At 33.3% G+C, this 17059-nt stretch overlaps 1 protein-coding gene across 14 annotated transcripts in view; it reads right to left on the bottom strand.

Moving 5' to 3' along the window:
* LOC141453362 (carboxypeptidase D) overlaps window positions 1–17059 on the bottom strand; it is a 37224-nt gene that overhangs the window by 14692 nt on the left and 5473 nt on the right. For 5 of the 14 annotated variants that reach the window (XM_074126488.1, XM_074126485.1, XM_074126490.1 and 2 more), the window contains exons 2-6: window positions 13792–13969; window positions 13470–13715; window positions 12348–12467; window positions 2349–2635; window positions 35–168 (exon numbers count right to left, since the gene is read on the bottom strand). In XM_074126488.1, the coding sequence (XP_073982589.1) occupies window positions 35–168; window positions 2349–2635; window positions 12348–12403 (477 nt within the window). In that variant the 5' untranslated portion in view covers window positions 12404–12467; window positions 13470–13715; window positions 13792–13969. Of the gene's footprint in view, window positions 1–34; window positions 169–2348; window positions 2636–9850; window positions 9988–10682; window positions 10704–11078; window positions 11238–12347; window positions 12468–13469; window positions 13716–13791; window positions 13970–16852; window positions 17040–17059 lie in introns of those variants that run through there. The other 9 variants (XM_074126493.1, XM_074126500.1, XM_074126486.1 and 6 more) reach the window with 8 other exon arrangements.

Genomic DNA, 17059 nt, shown 5'->3' with positions numbered 1-17059 from the left:
ATAAAAAAAAAGAAATAATTAACCAATAAACAACCTGAATAAGATGTAGCATAAGCTCACGACCTACTGCTTCATTCCCATGCATATTGGCTACATATTTTACATCTGGCTTGCCTATCATATGTTCATATGGAGATGAGGAAACAACCATCACCCAAAGGTCTCTTCCTGTGAATCATTTATTTTGTTATTTGAGCTGTTTTTATTATTATTTTATAGTTATTGTTTAATACAATGTTCATTTAACTCGGCAGAATCTTCTTCAAACCAAAGACTCAGAAAAATGATTCCTTTCTTGGGTATGCCAAATAAATTTACTTAGTTGTTCGCAATATAGTACGTGTTTAAGATAAATTTTGGATAGCTTATAGTCGAGACTACATAGTAATTTAATGGTAGTCGCAAAGAGAAGAGGCACGAAGTTAAGATGTATTGTGATATTGGGTTCGATTCTCGGTCTTGGCCTTTGATTTTCATTTAATGTGGTAAGTTCAATAATATGAAAAATTTAAGTAGAGTATGTTAGCTCTCTACCTGTTTACACACATGATCGATAATCGCAAAGTTTTCCTGAAAAACAGGCATCATTTCACTTTTCTTTAATTAGTATTTTAAACTAATTTATAATACTTTTGATTAATATTAGTCAGTTATCAAAAAACTACATTTTTGGTAGTTCGGTGTACTTGGCCACTGAAACATCGACTTAAAAATAGAGTTCATCTATATTTGTAATTCACAAACTTTCTTCCTTAACATTAGAAATTTAACAGTTACCATCCATATTGGTCTACACTGATTGTTTAAGAATGGAGGTCAGTTTCTACATACGAGTACATACACACATTACTTTACTTATATATAAATGGGCATCGAAATAAACAGTGCAAGGTTTCTGGAATGCATTAAATTCACACGGGAATAAACTCACATGACAGAGCTCCTGCCTTTTGCATTGTGCTGCTAGAGGTTATAGCTGCTTTACAACAGTTTTAAGAGATTGGGTGACATGAAATTGGATTTAGGTCACATCAGAACTTTATCTGAAGCAGTTCAATGCCTATCGGTACAATGCATTGACGAGATCTTAAAAACAGTTTTGATAACTTATTAAATAGACACACTAGTACCAAAATCCGACTAAACGATGTTCGGCCACTTGTTGTAACTATTTGTCACTCACTACTTTCTACAAGAATTTTGCTTTGAGCAGTTCGCTTTTCCAATTTAAACCGAAAGAACATGTCTAGGGTATGAATATTCTCCATAACAGCCAACAACGAGGAGTGAGATACCACAGCAATTAATTTGTTCGAAGCATGTCCATCTTATTAGAAAATGTATTTAGCTACGGCAACGACTTGTTTTATTTATTAAACTTCATCTTTAATTGTTGTCATCATTCCCTCATTGAAATGATTTACTAATTGGGTGAAATTATGAAAACCATAATTTTAAATTTGTAAATTTATTTCTATAGAGCAATACTTTTTTTTTTTTGCTCGAACTTCCTTCGAATCCTTTTCACTTGTAACTCGATAAAAAGTTTTATTCTTCACATCTATCTCTTTAAAAACCTATGAAGCAGCAATTTTACTTGGGTAAAAAATACGGAAGGAATAGAAATTTAGGAATGAAGAACTAAAAGACATAAGCATCTCTCAAGTCTCAAAAGAAAACTGTCCCAGTCATTATGCGGCGAAAAACGCTCTGATGATAGGCTCTTCCTGTAAAACACTACCGGCAAGAAGAGGGCTGTTTCATCTGCATGCGAAAGATCTCAGCTTGGGATACTAAGAAGACTTCTAGGAAACTTGAGGTAATAAGAAAGTAAAATAGCGGTTGAAATGTCTGGCTGTTATAAAGTAAAAAAAAGAAAAGTTGTAATCGCAACTACGATTACTTGATTCGAACACTGATATTTTAAAATTTGCCACTCATCTAATAAATTTGTTCTTTACTTTCTCAAGAATTATTGTTAATAATTTTCTGATCAATTTTTTCTTTTATAGTAATAAAGCTTTATTTACACCCTCTACAGAGGAAAAGCCTCTTCTCTTGGTACATTCTAAATTTCAATACCTTTACATATACTACTATTATTAATCAAGTAGTTGAGAAAATTCTTAAATAAAAGAAACATTGGACTTTTAGGTTAAAATTTTTGTTTTGCCAGTAGATTATTTAAAATTACGCTTTAAATTTAATATTTTGACACCAAAAGCACAATTATGCTAATCTCTAGTGAACATAGATTATGTAGTTTAAACCTAAAAGTCAATCTTAGGTAAAGATTAAACAATGCTAAAAGTGGTCCTATCTTATCTATTGTAAGAAATAAGAATTACCTTGAACAGATTTTCCAATAGAATACAGAGCAGTAAGATTCGGATATTTAGATGAAGTGGTCCTCAAAAATTTAGTCATTTGTTCAAAATCATGGTATTTCATTTCTAAGCTATTAGTATCTCTAATGTAACTTGAAGGTTGATATCCACCAGCAATAACACGGGAAGATGGTTCGTCTGCACTAAATCTTGATTTATCATTTGCATCTATAAATTTTTTTATTCTGTTTTCTTCCGCAGATGCAATACACAAAAGTAATAACCACAGCCATCCACCTGTTAACATTCTAAAAACAAACAAATTAATTTAATTTAAATAAATAATTGAGAATACAATGATTTGTCTTGAATTTTTGGGGAGAGACAGCATTAGATAATAAAATTTGGTGAAATACTGGAAATGAAGTTATAATATAAAAAAAAAACTACTTATTTTTAGGAGTTTCCCCAATAGAGGATTTCCTAAATTAGATTAAAACAGGTTTCTCATTCCTTTACACATCTCTCTAGCCAATGCATCCTCTTCCGACAAACCATATCCAATTATATCCTCCCGAACCATTCATCTTCAAGGCAACCTCGGCCTTCCTTTCTTTCTTCTACTAACAAATTTGTATTCTTTCATGAATGTTAGTATTATTTTACACCATTTTCCAGAAGATATGTCCAAGTAAATTCATTCATCCATCTAACCAAAATCCATCTACCCTCCGTTCAGGTTAAAACTGAGATACTAGCAGCCATTCTTTCCTTATCGAATCCTTTCTAATCCCTTCTGATCTTGACTCTCTAGGTACCCTGCTCCAAAAGTCCATCAATTAACTTTCTTCGCTATTGAAACTTTTTGGTCCAAGTCACGCATTCATACAAAAAGACGTTTTTTTTTATAAAGAGTAGTTTAAGGATGAACATGTCCTATGGTTTTACTACACTCAATCACCACATAAAGAGGTGATTACGGACTAAAGCTCTTTTTTAAAAACCAAAATGTTTCGGGCACTTGCCTATATTGCCGATTTGTGTAAATAGGTTTTATAAGTAAAAATATTGAATCATGTGTTTTATAAGAATGTAAAATGTTGCAGTTCTCTCGTAAATAAATTTTCTGACAAAGATGCAGTTTACCAAATGTAATTCAAAATCTCCTAGTAGGATCCCTTGCTGAATTATTTTTACGTTTTGGTAAGAGAAATCTCTTTCCCATTCATCTCTCTCTATCTGCTCAAACCCACACATGCAGAGAGGAAGAGTGAACCCGAATAATTTTTTATTCTTTAGACATCAAAGCATATAAATCCAATGAAAAATGTAGAAAATTAAAATTCTAAGATTTGACACATATTGCAATAACTTCTTGTAAAATAGTTTTTCTCCGATAAATGTTCGATAATGAATATTAATATAATTACAGAGTTGCAATTAAATTTTAGTTCATACCTACAAAATAAAGAAACTATGGGATTGACAGTGCACTCCGTCTTAGCTGGTTGAAAGGTAAACATAGCTATTGCTAATAATTGAAAAGAACAAATCTGGCAAGCATGCAATCCAATGGAAGAACTAGTAATTAGCATAAGTGTTGGGGAAAAACTATTAGTAAATAATGATGTAATTTAAGCATACTTTTACTTACTAACAGGTTGTTTTATCAAGATATAGGATTTAAAAAAAGCATTCTCATTATTTTATATATGTATATCTCATCCTTTCATTCTGATGATTACAAATGCAAAATTTTGATTAAGCAATAACGAGACATAAATGCGAAAATGTTACTTTAATCTTATTTTAGAATATAATTTTCACATTTTTTTTAGTTTATTTTTGTACACATTTGTGGTCCACTGATTGAGAAAAATCTGATATGAAACGCTAAAACAACTTTTTCTTTCTGCAAAAATTTAATTAATAAGTAAAAGTTATTATTATTTTTTTTTAAAAAAACTAAACTTAAAAGAAAAATCTTAAATCACAGAAAGAAGAATAGCTGTTACAAATTTCTGAAAGATTTATAACTCTTCTCGGTCAGATCGTGCATTCTACCTCTTCATCTGATATACGAGTTAATTTTAATCATGACTTTCAGATTCTCCAAATCTATTATAATATAATAATTATAATAGCATATATAATAATGTATTATATAAACATAAATAATTATAATTTATATGTGTAAGTACATTTTTTTTTTTTTTTTTAACCTTTATTTAGATTTTTACAACTGCACAGAAATCAATGCAACAAGTAAAACAGATGGTCGATAATAGAGTGTGCTGATAGGCTAGGCCAACAAGCACAAATTGACATGACTAACATGAACGACGGCCAACCAGCGATAGCAGTCGTAATATGCCATAATAGCAGGAGAATCACGATTGTCACTCTAGACAGCCGACGCTACATTCGCAGATGGTCGCGAGACCACCGAAGCCTCAACCGTCGTGGAGGATTAGTTTGGAGGATGGAGGTTGAGAGGGCTTGGACTAAAGGATTCATGTGAGAGGATAGTTGGGTAGGGAATTTTATGTAACGGGATTTGGCGAGGACAGAGACGAAGGGAATTTGGTCATTGTGGATAGTATGGTTAGAGACGTAGAAAGGAGCATTGACAAGGGTACGAAGGATTTTGGATTGAAGGGATTGGATACGATGAAGGTTCGAGTGTTTGGCTGTCCCCTACAGTTCTATTCCATATGTCCATATAGGGGCTAGTAATGTGTAGTACAGCTGTCTTTTGTTACGTAGCGTCAGTTTTGAACGTTTGTCTGGTAATTTTTTTAATAGTTTATATCTGTTATTTAACTCAATTCGTTTTAGTCGAGTATGAGGATTCCAGGTTAGTCGCTTGTCGAGGTGAAGTCCAAGGTAACGTACTTTGGTAACGGTAGGAAGAGCAATATGGTTGAAGTATATAGAAGGGAGGGTTTTCCGGCTTAGTGTGAAAACTATATGTTTGGATTTTTGTTGATTTACCTTAATTCTCCACTTTCGTAGCCAGGGTTCTAGGATATTAATATGGGATTGAAGATGGCGAGTTGCCATGACAGAATCATTGTCCGTGTCGTCAGCGAAGGTAAAGGTAGCAGTATTTGGTTGCAGTGGAAGGTCAGCAGTGTAAATTGTATAGAGGAGGGGTGCGAGAATACTCCCTTGTGGGACACCGGCAAGAATAGGATATATAGGAGAAAAAGAAGTGCCTTGTACAACCATGAAATATCGATCAGCAAGGTATGATTTTAAGATGAGGTAGTAAGTTGAAGGAAGGATGCCCTTAAGTTTCCACAGAAGACCCGGATGCCATACCCGATCAAATGCTTGAGAAATGTCTAGGAAGGCTCCCGGGCAATACTGTCTCCGCTCAAGGGAGGTTGCGACGGTGTCAACAACTCTGTGGGCCTGGTGGATGGAAGAGTGGTAACTACGAAAGCCAAATTGATGGTGAGGAATTAAATTGAGTGGAGTTAAAATAGATTGGAGACGGAATAGTAAAAGTTTCTCGAACATTTTCCCTAGAAGCGGAAGTAGACTAATAGTTCGATAAGAGGAAGAAGAATGAGTTGGTTTGTTGGGTTTATGGAACAGACGGATAGAGGAGAATTTCCAAAGAGTGGGAAAGTGAGTAGTTCTAAGGATAGCATTGTACAAGGATGTCAGAAAAACAATGGCCTAAAGCTGAAGAAGGATGCGGGTGGTTATTAGGTCGTATCCAGGACTTTTTTTTCCTGGGGAGATTTTGTATTAACCGTTGAACTTCTTTAGGAGTGAATGCTTTGGGTGGTAAAGAAAGGGGAACTGGGATATCAAGTTCTTCATTTATTGTGGCGCTGTGATAAGGATCCTCAATATCAGGATGGGGTACAAAAACTTGGGAGAGGTGTTGGGCAAAGTAGAGTGCTTTATCCTCGTCGGATTTAGCCCATGACCCGTCTGTGCGTGGAAGTGGATGAGAGGAGTTGTTATATTTTAGGATCTTTTTCGTGGTAGTCCAAAGTGAGTTGTCCTGCGTTGAAAGGGAGAGAGTATATTTTGAGTATTGATCGTTGTAGTAATTATTTAATACATTAGTCAGTTGTCTAGCTAGCCGATTGAAAGTTCTTTTATCAGATGGGTAACGAGAACGATGCCATCGTGCTCTTGCTCGATGTTTCAAGGTGATGAGTGTCCTGATGTTAAGAGGAATGTTGTAAGACACAGACGTCGTTCGGTGTTGGTTGGTAGTAATAGTGGCTCTATGTAGACTTCCCTGTATAGCGTTTGTTAGCAGCTCAACGTTACTGTCTACTTGTGCGGGTGTCTTCAGTGGTACATTTAAGTTGAGGGTCTGGGTTAAGTTATCACAAAAGACGTCCCAGTCAATAGAGCCGTTGATGAGAGTAGGTCGAAGAGGAAATGGTTTGGGATAGATGTCGAGAGTTAACATAACTGGACTATGATCGGAGGACAGGTCATTGAGGGCAAAGGTATCAGTAGATAAGGAGCTTAAGTTTGAGCATATGAAGAAATCGAGGAGGTCAGGGCGTTTTCGAGGTGAAGTTGGCCAGTAGGTGGTTGGGAAGGAGATAAGAAGGTGAAATTAGATGGTGAAATGGCGTTTAATAGTTGTCTACCCCGTGGATTGGCCACTCGGCTGCCCCATCTGGGGTGCTTTGCGTTGTAGTCACCGCCGGATATAAAGCGAGGACCAAGTGATGAGAAAAAAGATAGGAATTCATTTTGGTGGATGTTGTGGTTCGGGGGGCAGTATACAGCAGCGAGCGTGTAGGAGAAAGGCTCCGAAAGTAGAGATATAACAGTTGGTTGCAGATAGGAGGATGGGATGTAGGGTATCAGGAAATGCGACAAAGATTTTCGAATGAGTATTGCGGTTCCACCATGCGCTGTTCCGTCCGGGTAAATAGTATAATTGGGGATGTGGAATCGTGTTCTGTCTGTGAAGTGAGTTTCAGTTATTAAGGCTATGTCTATGCGGTTGTCATTAAGAAATATTTCGAGTTCGCGTAAATGTTGATTCAGTCCGTTCGCATTCCAGAGGAGAATGGAGAGGGAATGGAAATTAGGAGGCATTTAAGGCTTAGGAAGGCTTGGAAGAAGGTGATTAACCATTGAGGTGAGGAGCGTAATTAAGGGGGTGATTAAGGTTTTGAAGTCGGTCAGGAAAGAATTTATTACTGTGGTGATATCGCTAGAGGAAGATGGGTTGGGTGAAGGAAGAGAATTTTGAGGTGCCTTAGGCCCCGCCACCATCTGAGCAAAAGTTACATTTTTATCTAGCGGTTGGCTACGTTGTAGAGAAGGAAAGTTGTTGTTGTTGACTTGTGGAGGAGAAGTAGAGGCCGAAGAAGTAGCAGCCGGATGTGATCTTCTTTGAGCAGAAGGATGTTCATAGACGGGAGTTCTTCGAATGCGCTGTAGTTCGCGATGAACAATGCAACCTTTGTAGCTGGCAACGTGATCGTTATTGCAAAGTGCGCACTTTCCAGGTGTATTGGGTGATTTTGTGCAGTCGGATGAGAGATGGTCACCAGCGCACTTGACGCACTTTGGCTTGTGTTGGCAGTAGGAGCGAGTGTGTTCGTACTCTTGGCAGCGCTTACACTGCACTATACTCCTCTGTTTGTGAGGTTCTTCTATTTTTATTTTACAGTAGCAGAGGGTGTCGATTTCGAATAGCTCGCTATTGTTCTGTTTTGGCTCCAAGTCCACGAAGAATAGCAGCAATTCGAGTAATCATGGCTTTTGTTGTGAGCTTCTTATTTCTTGGGGCACTGCTTTTCATCAGAGATTTCTTTGATGTCTTGGACGTGGTAGACTCGTCACCAGACGAGATGTAAGTGTCATCACTTAGACCAATTTACTTTAATAAACAATTAAGATAAATAAATTAAATAAATAAAAGTTTTTTTTAAAAAATAATAATAAAAATAATTAAAAGAACTACATATTTACAATAGAATTTACAATGCTTACAAGTATCTTAAGAATTACAACTAACGATATAATATATACAAAAAATAATTTGAAAAAAGAACAATAAATAATAAAAATAAAAGTTCGATATTAAATGTACAGAACCTAATAAATTTTTCTTCTTTTCTAAGAGTACAAAAGAGAACACTAAAGTTTTAACAGTTTTTTAAAAAATTAATGTTTAATATAGTTTTTGGGAAAAGTAGAGGGATATAACAATCTCTCTCTCTCTCACACCGCCAATCCCACTATTGTCCAGACCAAACTCACCCCACCCAAACCTATAAGTGGGGGTAGTTACCCACACACTCCCGCAATTCTCTATTGTTTGATAAAATAAAAAGTAATGTTTTTGACCCGCAATACTTAAAATAAACTAATGAAACTTTTCTAATGAAATTAATTATCTATAAATTATGCAAAAACTGTTCGATGAATCTTCCTTAAACTTCACAGGTGAAACAGAAGTGAGATGTTCAAACACTCTACCAAATTTCACTAAAATCCGAAACTTAGAACCACTGAAAAAGCTAAATGAATTCAGGTCGTTGTCAAACACATGTTCACTGTTCAGAACCTATGACTTGACTCATAGGTACATTTCTATACGTTAAAATCAAAAATGTTCTATGTTAGCAAAAAACGGTGAAGCAGATATAAAAATCGATAAAACTAATCACCAAAATAGCATTTTCACGGATTTTAGCCGAAACCTTAGAATCCTAGAAACTCCAATCGGAAATTAAACGGTTTCTGAGATTTTCTTTGTTAAGATAGTTTTATTTAAACAACGCTTATATACAGACACGTACAGTCTAACATTTTTATTTTATTCAAGGAATCAGCGAAAAAGCAAGCATTTCAAATCTACTATTTACTACACATTTGGACTGAATATCACCTTATCATGCACCATAATAACACGAATATGAAAATTTATTAACTTTTGTTGTTTTTTTTTTGTTGTTCTAATTCTCAAGCAGGTTGGCGTCAAAATGCTTCATAGTTAGAGTGATGAAAGCGAACCTGACTATAAAGGAAGTTAAATGATGTTTTCTATCCTGTGCACCGGGCATCTGTGACAACTATTTCAAGATGTTCCGAATTCCTTTCTCTTCAAAATTCTAGGCTTTGATTGATTGCTTTATTTGTGTTTTTAAGGTCAGATGACTAAAATGTCTATAGCATTTTATTGTTTCACATTTTCGCGCATTAAATTAAATCTTCTAACCGGTGAGCAATTAACTTTCATTCGCCGCGTTTATTAAAGAGTGGTTTTTTACAAAAATACTATTTTAAGTATTTCTCCGCCATTTTTCCGACTGATACTTAGTCCAAAGCTCTGGCTTTATGTTTGATTGTTGCTTTGGTGTAACATCCATTGTTTTTGCTTAATAATTTAAAGCAAGACCTCCAACCGCATTTTCCCTGATTCGAAATTGTCCTTTATTTTTATGATTCATTACGTTTGATGAGTTTATATTTTCAATTTCTATAGTACTTTTTAATACATATCAAAGAAATAATAAACTTACTTTCTGGAGGACTTATTTCCTTAATTTTTTCTGGGCCTTCAAGCTGAAGGTTTTTGGTCGAAATAAATTTCGAAACACAGTTTGAGAAAAAAAAACTATTCATTGATGTAATAATTACAAAGATTCAATTAAACATCCTGTAAAACACAAACAAAATGATTGATTGAAACAATTCCAAACACAGGAATCGTAAAAGTGCATAACAGCAAAATCATGGCAGTTAGACTGTGGTGATTCGATAGACAGAGAATGAGATAAAAGTGAGGTACAAGTCGCATTGCAAATACGTGGGGAAGATAATCTCTCATACAAGACTTGTTATGTATGTGAACTAGGCTTTTCCGCGACCAATATAATATTTTGTCAATACTCAGATGTTAATCCGCCTTACTTAAGATAATAAATATTGTATTTACTAAATACGGACGCTAAATATAAGTTCTAATTGATGTGTATTTTGAGGGCATGGGCAGAAGAGCAGGGCAATCTTACATTCGAAGAAATATGTACATAAGTGTGAACTTGTTTATAATGTAATATCTAACTAACAGAATTATGAAATCTAACTTTGGTTGATTCTAAACTAAGTAACAATAATGCAAGTGTAATTGCATTCAAAAAGTTTTAGAAAACTTTATGTTACAAATAAATTTATTTAAAATCAGTCATTCTGGAATGGATTTATGTAGTTACTTCGAATCTCGGTACCATTTAGATTTAGAGAAATCCGTATTAAAAAGGTTCAACATTAATAACTAATTTAACTTACAATTTACAGCTTAGAAATAAAGTATAGAGTAGGTACGTATTCAAACAGAAATAAAAAACAAACACTTCTCTTTTGGTAGAGCCTTTATCATTCACGTAAAGTTTCGCTCCAATAATGGAATGTTGAGGTTTGTCCGAGGAGATTTTAGAGTGTTTTTTGCAAATTTAGTTCTTAATCTGGAACTTCATTTCTAGGCAAGAGAATGACGTTAAGAAATTAAAGAATGATATTTGTTATCCACATTTACCACAGGGGCTTATTATCTATCACAAGCTTAACAGGATTGTTCTGCGAACAAATTCTCATCACTACAGTTTTTGTTCAAGCATTATCTACAAATAAAATAATATTCATCAAATTTTAATCTTTTTTCCTTTTAAAATTAATAAAAAAGTAATTATCTTAAAAATTAAATATATTAACCAACCGTATTGTATGAACTTGGCAAAATGACAATACCTTGTTCTGAGATTCCTTTTAGAAGTCGTTGAAGCGAAATTCTACCTAGCTAGCAATCTTTAACCACTTTTATTTGTAGGTTGCACTGTTTTTTTAGTGCCAGGCATTGTGCGTATTTCTAAATGTAGCTTACATGATCTGAATTTCTAAGTTACTTATCTGAAGTACAAAAGTGTATTAACAAATTTATGAAGAAGAAATGTTGGGAGACCTTGAAAGGTCAAATATTCCAGTGACATTTAAGTAGAGAAATTTTTCTGTTAAATTAAGAATTCAAGTTAATTTAAGAGTATGCAACAAAACTAGAAGAAGAATGGTAATCCCAGGATCGTAAAAAAAAATCCTTTTAAAATACAGCCCCCCAAAAAACAGCTTTTTTTGAACAAAAGTAAGTGAACAATAAATTAACGACTTTTATCAATCTCTGCAATTAGTAGAAAAAAGGGACGAATAGCAACTAAAGATTTACTAAACATTTAGTTGATTATGATTGACTTAATTACTTAATGAATTCAAACACTGAATTCACAACTGATGACTTAATTAAACAGTAAAACTATGGTAACATTCTGAGTAAGAAAAGTTTTCTCGGTCAAAATTAAATAAATCCATCTCTCCATCTTTTATCAGCATCCACAAAAAAACCTATAATGATTTTTTTGAAACACTTGAGTAGGAGACAGATTAAAACTATTGACAATCCAATGTATCATTTTCTCAACTATGTGCGAAATAAGGGTCATTTTGATATCAAATGAGGAACTATGATCAGAAAGTTTAAAGTAGCTCTAATATTAAATCACCACGACTAAAGGCAAACCGTTGAAAAGTCTTTTTAAATCGCGGACCACGTTAACTAGTTACTATAAAATATATCCTAAGAAAAACTGGTCTGCTCGCTTCTTCAAGGCTCTTGGCATCCCTACGGTTATCTAGCCCCAAACACTGGCTAAGGCCTAAGTGATGGTGGAAAAAAAATATCTGATCTCAATATTCAACAAATCTCATTGCTTTGTAGAGATAGCAGATACGTCTAACTTTAAGTTTAAATAACCCACAGACTAACTCTAAAATCTAGACTAGTATCACTTATAGTACTGAATTCTGCCCAATTTATGACACGATGTGATTTTATATACACAATTTTGCTAGGAATTTAATGTAGGTCATACTAAGAATGGAGGGTTAGCGTTAAAAGAGCCTTTTCGGAATAATGGATAGAATCACAAAAAAAAAATAGACACACACAACAACCCACACATTACTAACATGTCCTTCCTGTCCATCGCTGGCAATCCTCCAGACATTTGAAACGCCGTTGGCATAGAGATCTTCTGTCAGAAGAGAGGACAAACCTGTCCAGGAAGGTCACTTCCTACCAAGTCATTTCTAGACAATTCGTAAAACTCAGCAAATTTACTTATTTCATTAGTTTGCGTATTGTGACTGAACATGAATAATCATAAAAAATATTTTCAGCGATCCACAACTACAATTTATGTTGGAAGAGTCAATCCAATTTTGGATGTCCTGAAGGAAGAGACTACCATATTATTTGGAATATCAGCACAGCAAATCTGTACTAATATAGTGTAATAATTAAATTAATACAATTAAATTAAATATAAAAATGTCATCCAGTTCCGAACAACATCAAATCTAACACAATAATGTAACGGAATTTAATATCTAGATAAGCGGCATCGAAATCACATCGTGAAATAACTTCTTAAAAAATCATTTTAAAAAATAAGAAATTAACTCACTATTTTCTGAAAACGAAAGATGTAAAATAAAACCAAAAGAAGAAAAGTTTAATGTTATAAAAAAGAAAAAGTGACCGATTATAAAAAAAAAAAAAACTTTAGCACCGGATATTGTGAAGTGTACTGACCTAAAAGCCTAAAACTGCCGCAATGCCAAGAAGCAAATTACAGAAGTTTAAGGGTTCTAAGTTATACTTTTTTTTCAACAAATTATTTTTGAAAAGTATTTTCTAGATAATGTTTATAATAGGACCTTAACGCAAACTAATTTTACATAAATTTATGTTACAAAATTTAATTGAATTCATTGAATGATGAAATTTCTTCTCATAAAAATATAAAAAGAAAATAATGGCAATTAAAAAAATAAATACCAAGGTAAAATTTATTTCTATGAGGTGAAAAAAAGGATAAATTTGGATGAGTGATTATTCTCGTAAGGTAATTCAATTTACATAAATCCTAATTTTAATTTTCCAGCCAGTAACAGGTTGTTTACAGTAGTCTGTCCTTCAAGGCAGTGTTTGGGTATTTCCAACATATAATAATCCTGTTCGGCATTAATTTCTCTATTTCCTTTTCTATTTAACATGACAATATGTACTTAAAAAACATGATTACTTACATGGCCAGTGTGGTGTATGGATGGAGAGTGACAAACAGACTGAAGCTCTGAGACTCACAAGTTGGTCACACAACGGTTAAGCCCAACAAGGAGGCCACATCAACAAGGAGGGGAGATCCTATTCTTCTCACACATTAACACTCTCTTTCCATCTGAACATTCAATATTTTGAACAAGTTCCACTTTTATAAGTATTTGTGAGTGTGTGCGCGTGTGAGTGGGAATGTTTCCTTTCTTTCCTGTCACCTTCATTATTAACATCAATAAGAATTACTCTCTATGTTTACTGCATTTGACTTAAGGCATTTTTTTTTTTACTTACATTTAAGATGGAAACTTTAAATCATATAAAATGATATCATCTGTAAAAATTGTTACGCCCAAATAAGTTTTCTTGCTGAGGACCTGTTGCAGCATCAATACTTGAATTTTGTATGTTGTACCATTAGCGTATTTCTCCGGACAGCTCTATTCCGGCCTGCCTTACTGCTTTTTGATTTCTTAAAAATAAAATTTAAATTGGATTATCCTTGAGAATATTAAATACTTACTAAAAGACTAGTTCGCCTCATTACTTACTTCATTGTTTATTTTTCTTCTTCAATTAATATTATTAACATTATGTTTTATTCGGCTAATGTCGAAATTACTATAATTTTATTATTAATGACTGTACGCTCGTGTATTCACATTTATTTAAGCAATAATTTGTAATGAATATTGTAATTATAATTAAATAAATTATATTAAATTTTGTATTTCCTGCAATTACATTTGTGTAACGTCAAAGCAACTAGATTAGCTGTGATAGTTTTGCAAAGGAGACAAAGCATTTTTACTTCTTTTATGTTGCGATTTGGTCAGATTTTTGAAAGTCTGACCACTGAATATTAAACTATGTTTTTAACAGTACGGTCAAGCGAATATGTTGCTTCACAATTTGAAAACAAAACAGCTCGAACCAAAAATTGCAGGAAGCTTCTAAACGAAATTTTCATTTAAAATTTTAAACCGAGAGTTGTCAAGTTTTTTTTTGGTTTGCTTTAAACTGGCCAAAATATTAGCTTATAGATTTTTGCTCAACATTTAAAAAAAAACATGATTCTTGGGATTCCAATTTAATCTCCTAAAGTTAAATATCACCAGAATATATGGTTCTATTCTTATTCTAGAATTACGAGTATGAAAATCGGTAATTCAGTAGTGTGTTTTAGCAGTAAATATATCTCTGAATGCCCTTGAATTTGTCTCTATATAGACTCCATTGTTTTTATTTGAACTAAAACCTGCCTTTAGAGTTCTAACGAGGGTAGGATGCAAAAGGAGCTGTCAAGGTAAAAGGATTACTTTTTAAAGAAGAAAAAAACGAGGAAGAGAAAGTCGAGAGACATTTCAACCAAATTATCATATTGTTATTCCGAAATCAGAAAATAATTTGTATCATTTAATAACAAATCTATTACTTCCAAGTATTTCTGAAAGGAATATTTTTCAATTCTACTAAAAACCAAGAAGAATTCGTCAGCCAGAAAATATTTTGTACCTGCCATTCATGATAAGTATTAACTGTCACACATTCCCAATAGTTAAAGAAACAAAAGTTCCTACTTCTTCAAAGATAACATGTCTGTGCGAGAAGTAAAAAATGAAAATAAAATACTTTTACAACTTTCACTTCTTTTAAGAAATTGAGTTTTCAGCTTAAATAGCAATTGCAGGAGGATAACTTTATTGGATTTTATGTTTGTTTGTTCATGTAAAAAAAAAAAATACTTTATTTAATAGTTAAATTTTAGTAGTTTTTTTGCCCTGCAGCTGCAATAAATTTTTTCTCCTCGTCTATTGAAGGTAAATACAAAAAAGGAATACGATAGAGTAAAAAATACACATTCATGAAAAAGTGGGGCCACTACCTACATCATTTCTTAAGGGATAATTGCACAGCGAAAAGAAATATGATATTTTTATAGACAAAATTTTTAATCATTAAAACAGGTATACAAAAAATGCGTTTTTCTGTTTAAAAAGTATTATTTCCAACTAGCGTTTGACTTATGAAAATCAAAACTTGTTAAAAAAAGGAAAGAAAATATTTACCGGACAGTAAACACAGCTACTCATTCTAATTGTTTAAAAAATGCAATGTCGTCAAAGCACAGCAAAATTTTGTTGTATTTTATTCAAGATACATATGTATGTGCAACCATACTAGCAAATTATTGCTCTGGTTAGGTATAAATAGTACCTAATAAATTATACTAATTATCTAAGTTTATTCCTCTCTGAAGCCATTCTAATGTCGTTAAGTTACTATATTAATATGTTAACGCCCTGGATTAGCCATTTGCTTGGAGCCAATATCGGAGATAAGATTATAATTTGACTACTGGAGATTTTTTTATAAATTTTATCGATGATGCAGTGTTATATTCAGTGACTACTGGATGGTACAGTTCTTTATGGAACTGTTGATTTCAAGGTTCTGCTTCTGTAAAGTAATGTCTATTTTATCAGGTGGGCCTTACACACAACTATGAAATCAGGTTTAGTGGACGGCTAGAAAACATACTTTTCTAGCAATTCTCAGATTAACCATGTGATAATATCCAAAAAGATTCTGTATCGCACTCACTACCACAATAATCTTAACTTTGCGGTCCTAGCCTCAAACCGCTTGGCTATCGTGGAGCCTTATTAATATAGGCAACTATTTTAAGTATTTTGTCTTTGTTATAATACAACTTATATTTTTTTGTAGGGCCAGGATAGGTTTTAATTGTGAGCTCGCCGCTCAACCACTCACAGGCAAGCATCCTGAGCGAAATATTAAAATTCTCAACCATTCTGACCTCGCTTATTTATAGTTTTAAAAACTCAACGTTATCTTAAAATAAATACTATTATCCAGATGTGTTTGTAAGATAGACTCCTCAGCACTCGTAACGCTAAAATAATAACATACTTGCAACTCGGTGTTGACTTGCTTTCGAGTTCGGTAATCCCAAGTATTTGCACTCATCACCTCCGCAAAAACTTCATAGGGGCTGTCATATGAGGTTTGCGTTGTAGGGCTGGGATGCATGCAGTATAGAAAAAAAAAAAAAATGTGTCTAGTAGTTTTCTCCTTAGTTTTTTAGTACACAGTCATGTTTATACATTTGTATTTATATTTGTTTATTATATGATTCGCCCATAACGGCAGCTGAATGGTTGGTAAATCATATTATTCATCAGACTTTCTTTCACAATGAGGAAAGGCCATAAAATGTACATTCTCAGGTTTAAAAATGCCTTCTGATTTTCTTCTCTTTTTTAATAAAAATAATAGAAATAAACAAACTATAAAAAAACTCATTTAAACTAAAATAATAGTTGTTACTTACTTATTTGTAAGTGTGTATCTCAAGCTATCAAGCCTTTTTCTAGAAATCCAATTTTTATGAACGAGTTTGTAGCAAATTATACATTCCATTTAATATGCCTTTGTTCTTAGTAATTATTAAGTAATTAATCCATCATGTATGCGCACAACGAGAGATATCAAGCTAGGAATTCCGTTCATCCATACATTAAACTTGTTAGTAAACATT

This window comes from Rhodnius prolixus, unplaced genomic scaffold, assembly GCF_049639745.1.
Source record: "Rhodnius prolixus isolate KJV_2025 unplaced genomic scaffold, Rpr scaffold_3, whole genome shotgun sequence".
NCBI classification, from domain to species: domain Eukaryota; kingdom Metazoa; phylum Arthropoda; class Insecta; order Hemiptera; family Reduviidae; genus Rhodnius; species Rhodnius prolixus.
The sequence above is the reverse complement of the archived record's forward strand: the minus strand, read 5'-3'. Positions and strand labels throughout refer to the sequence as shown.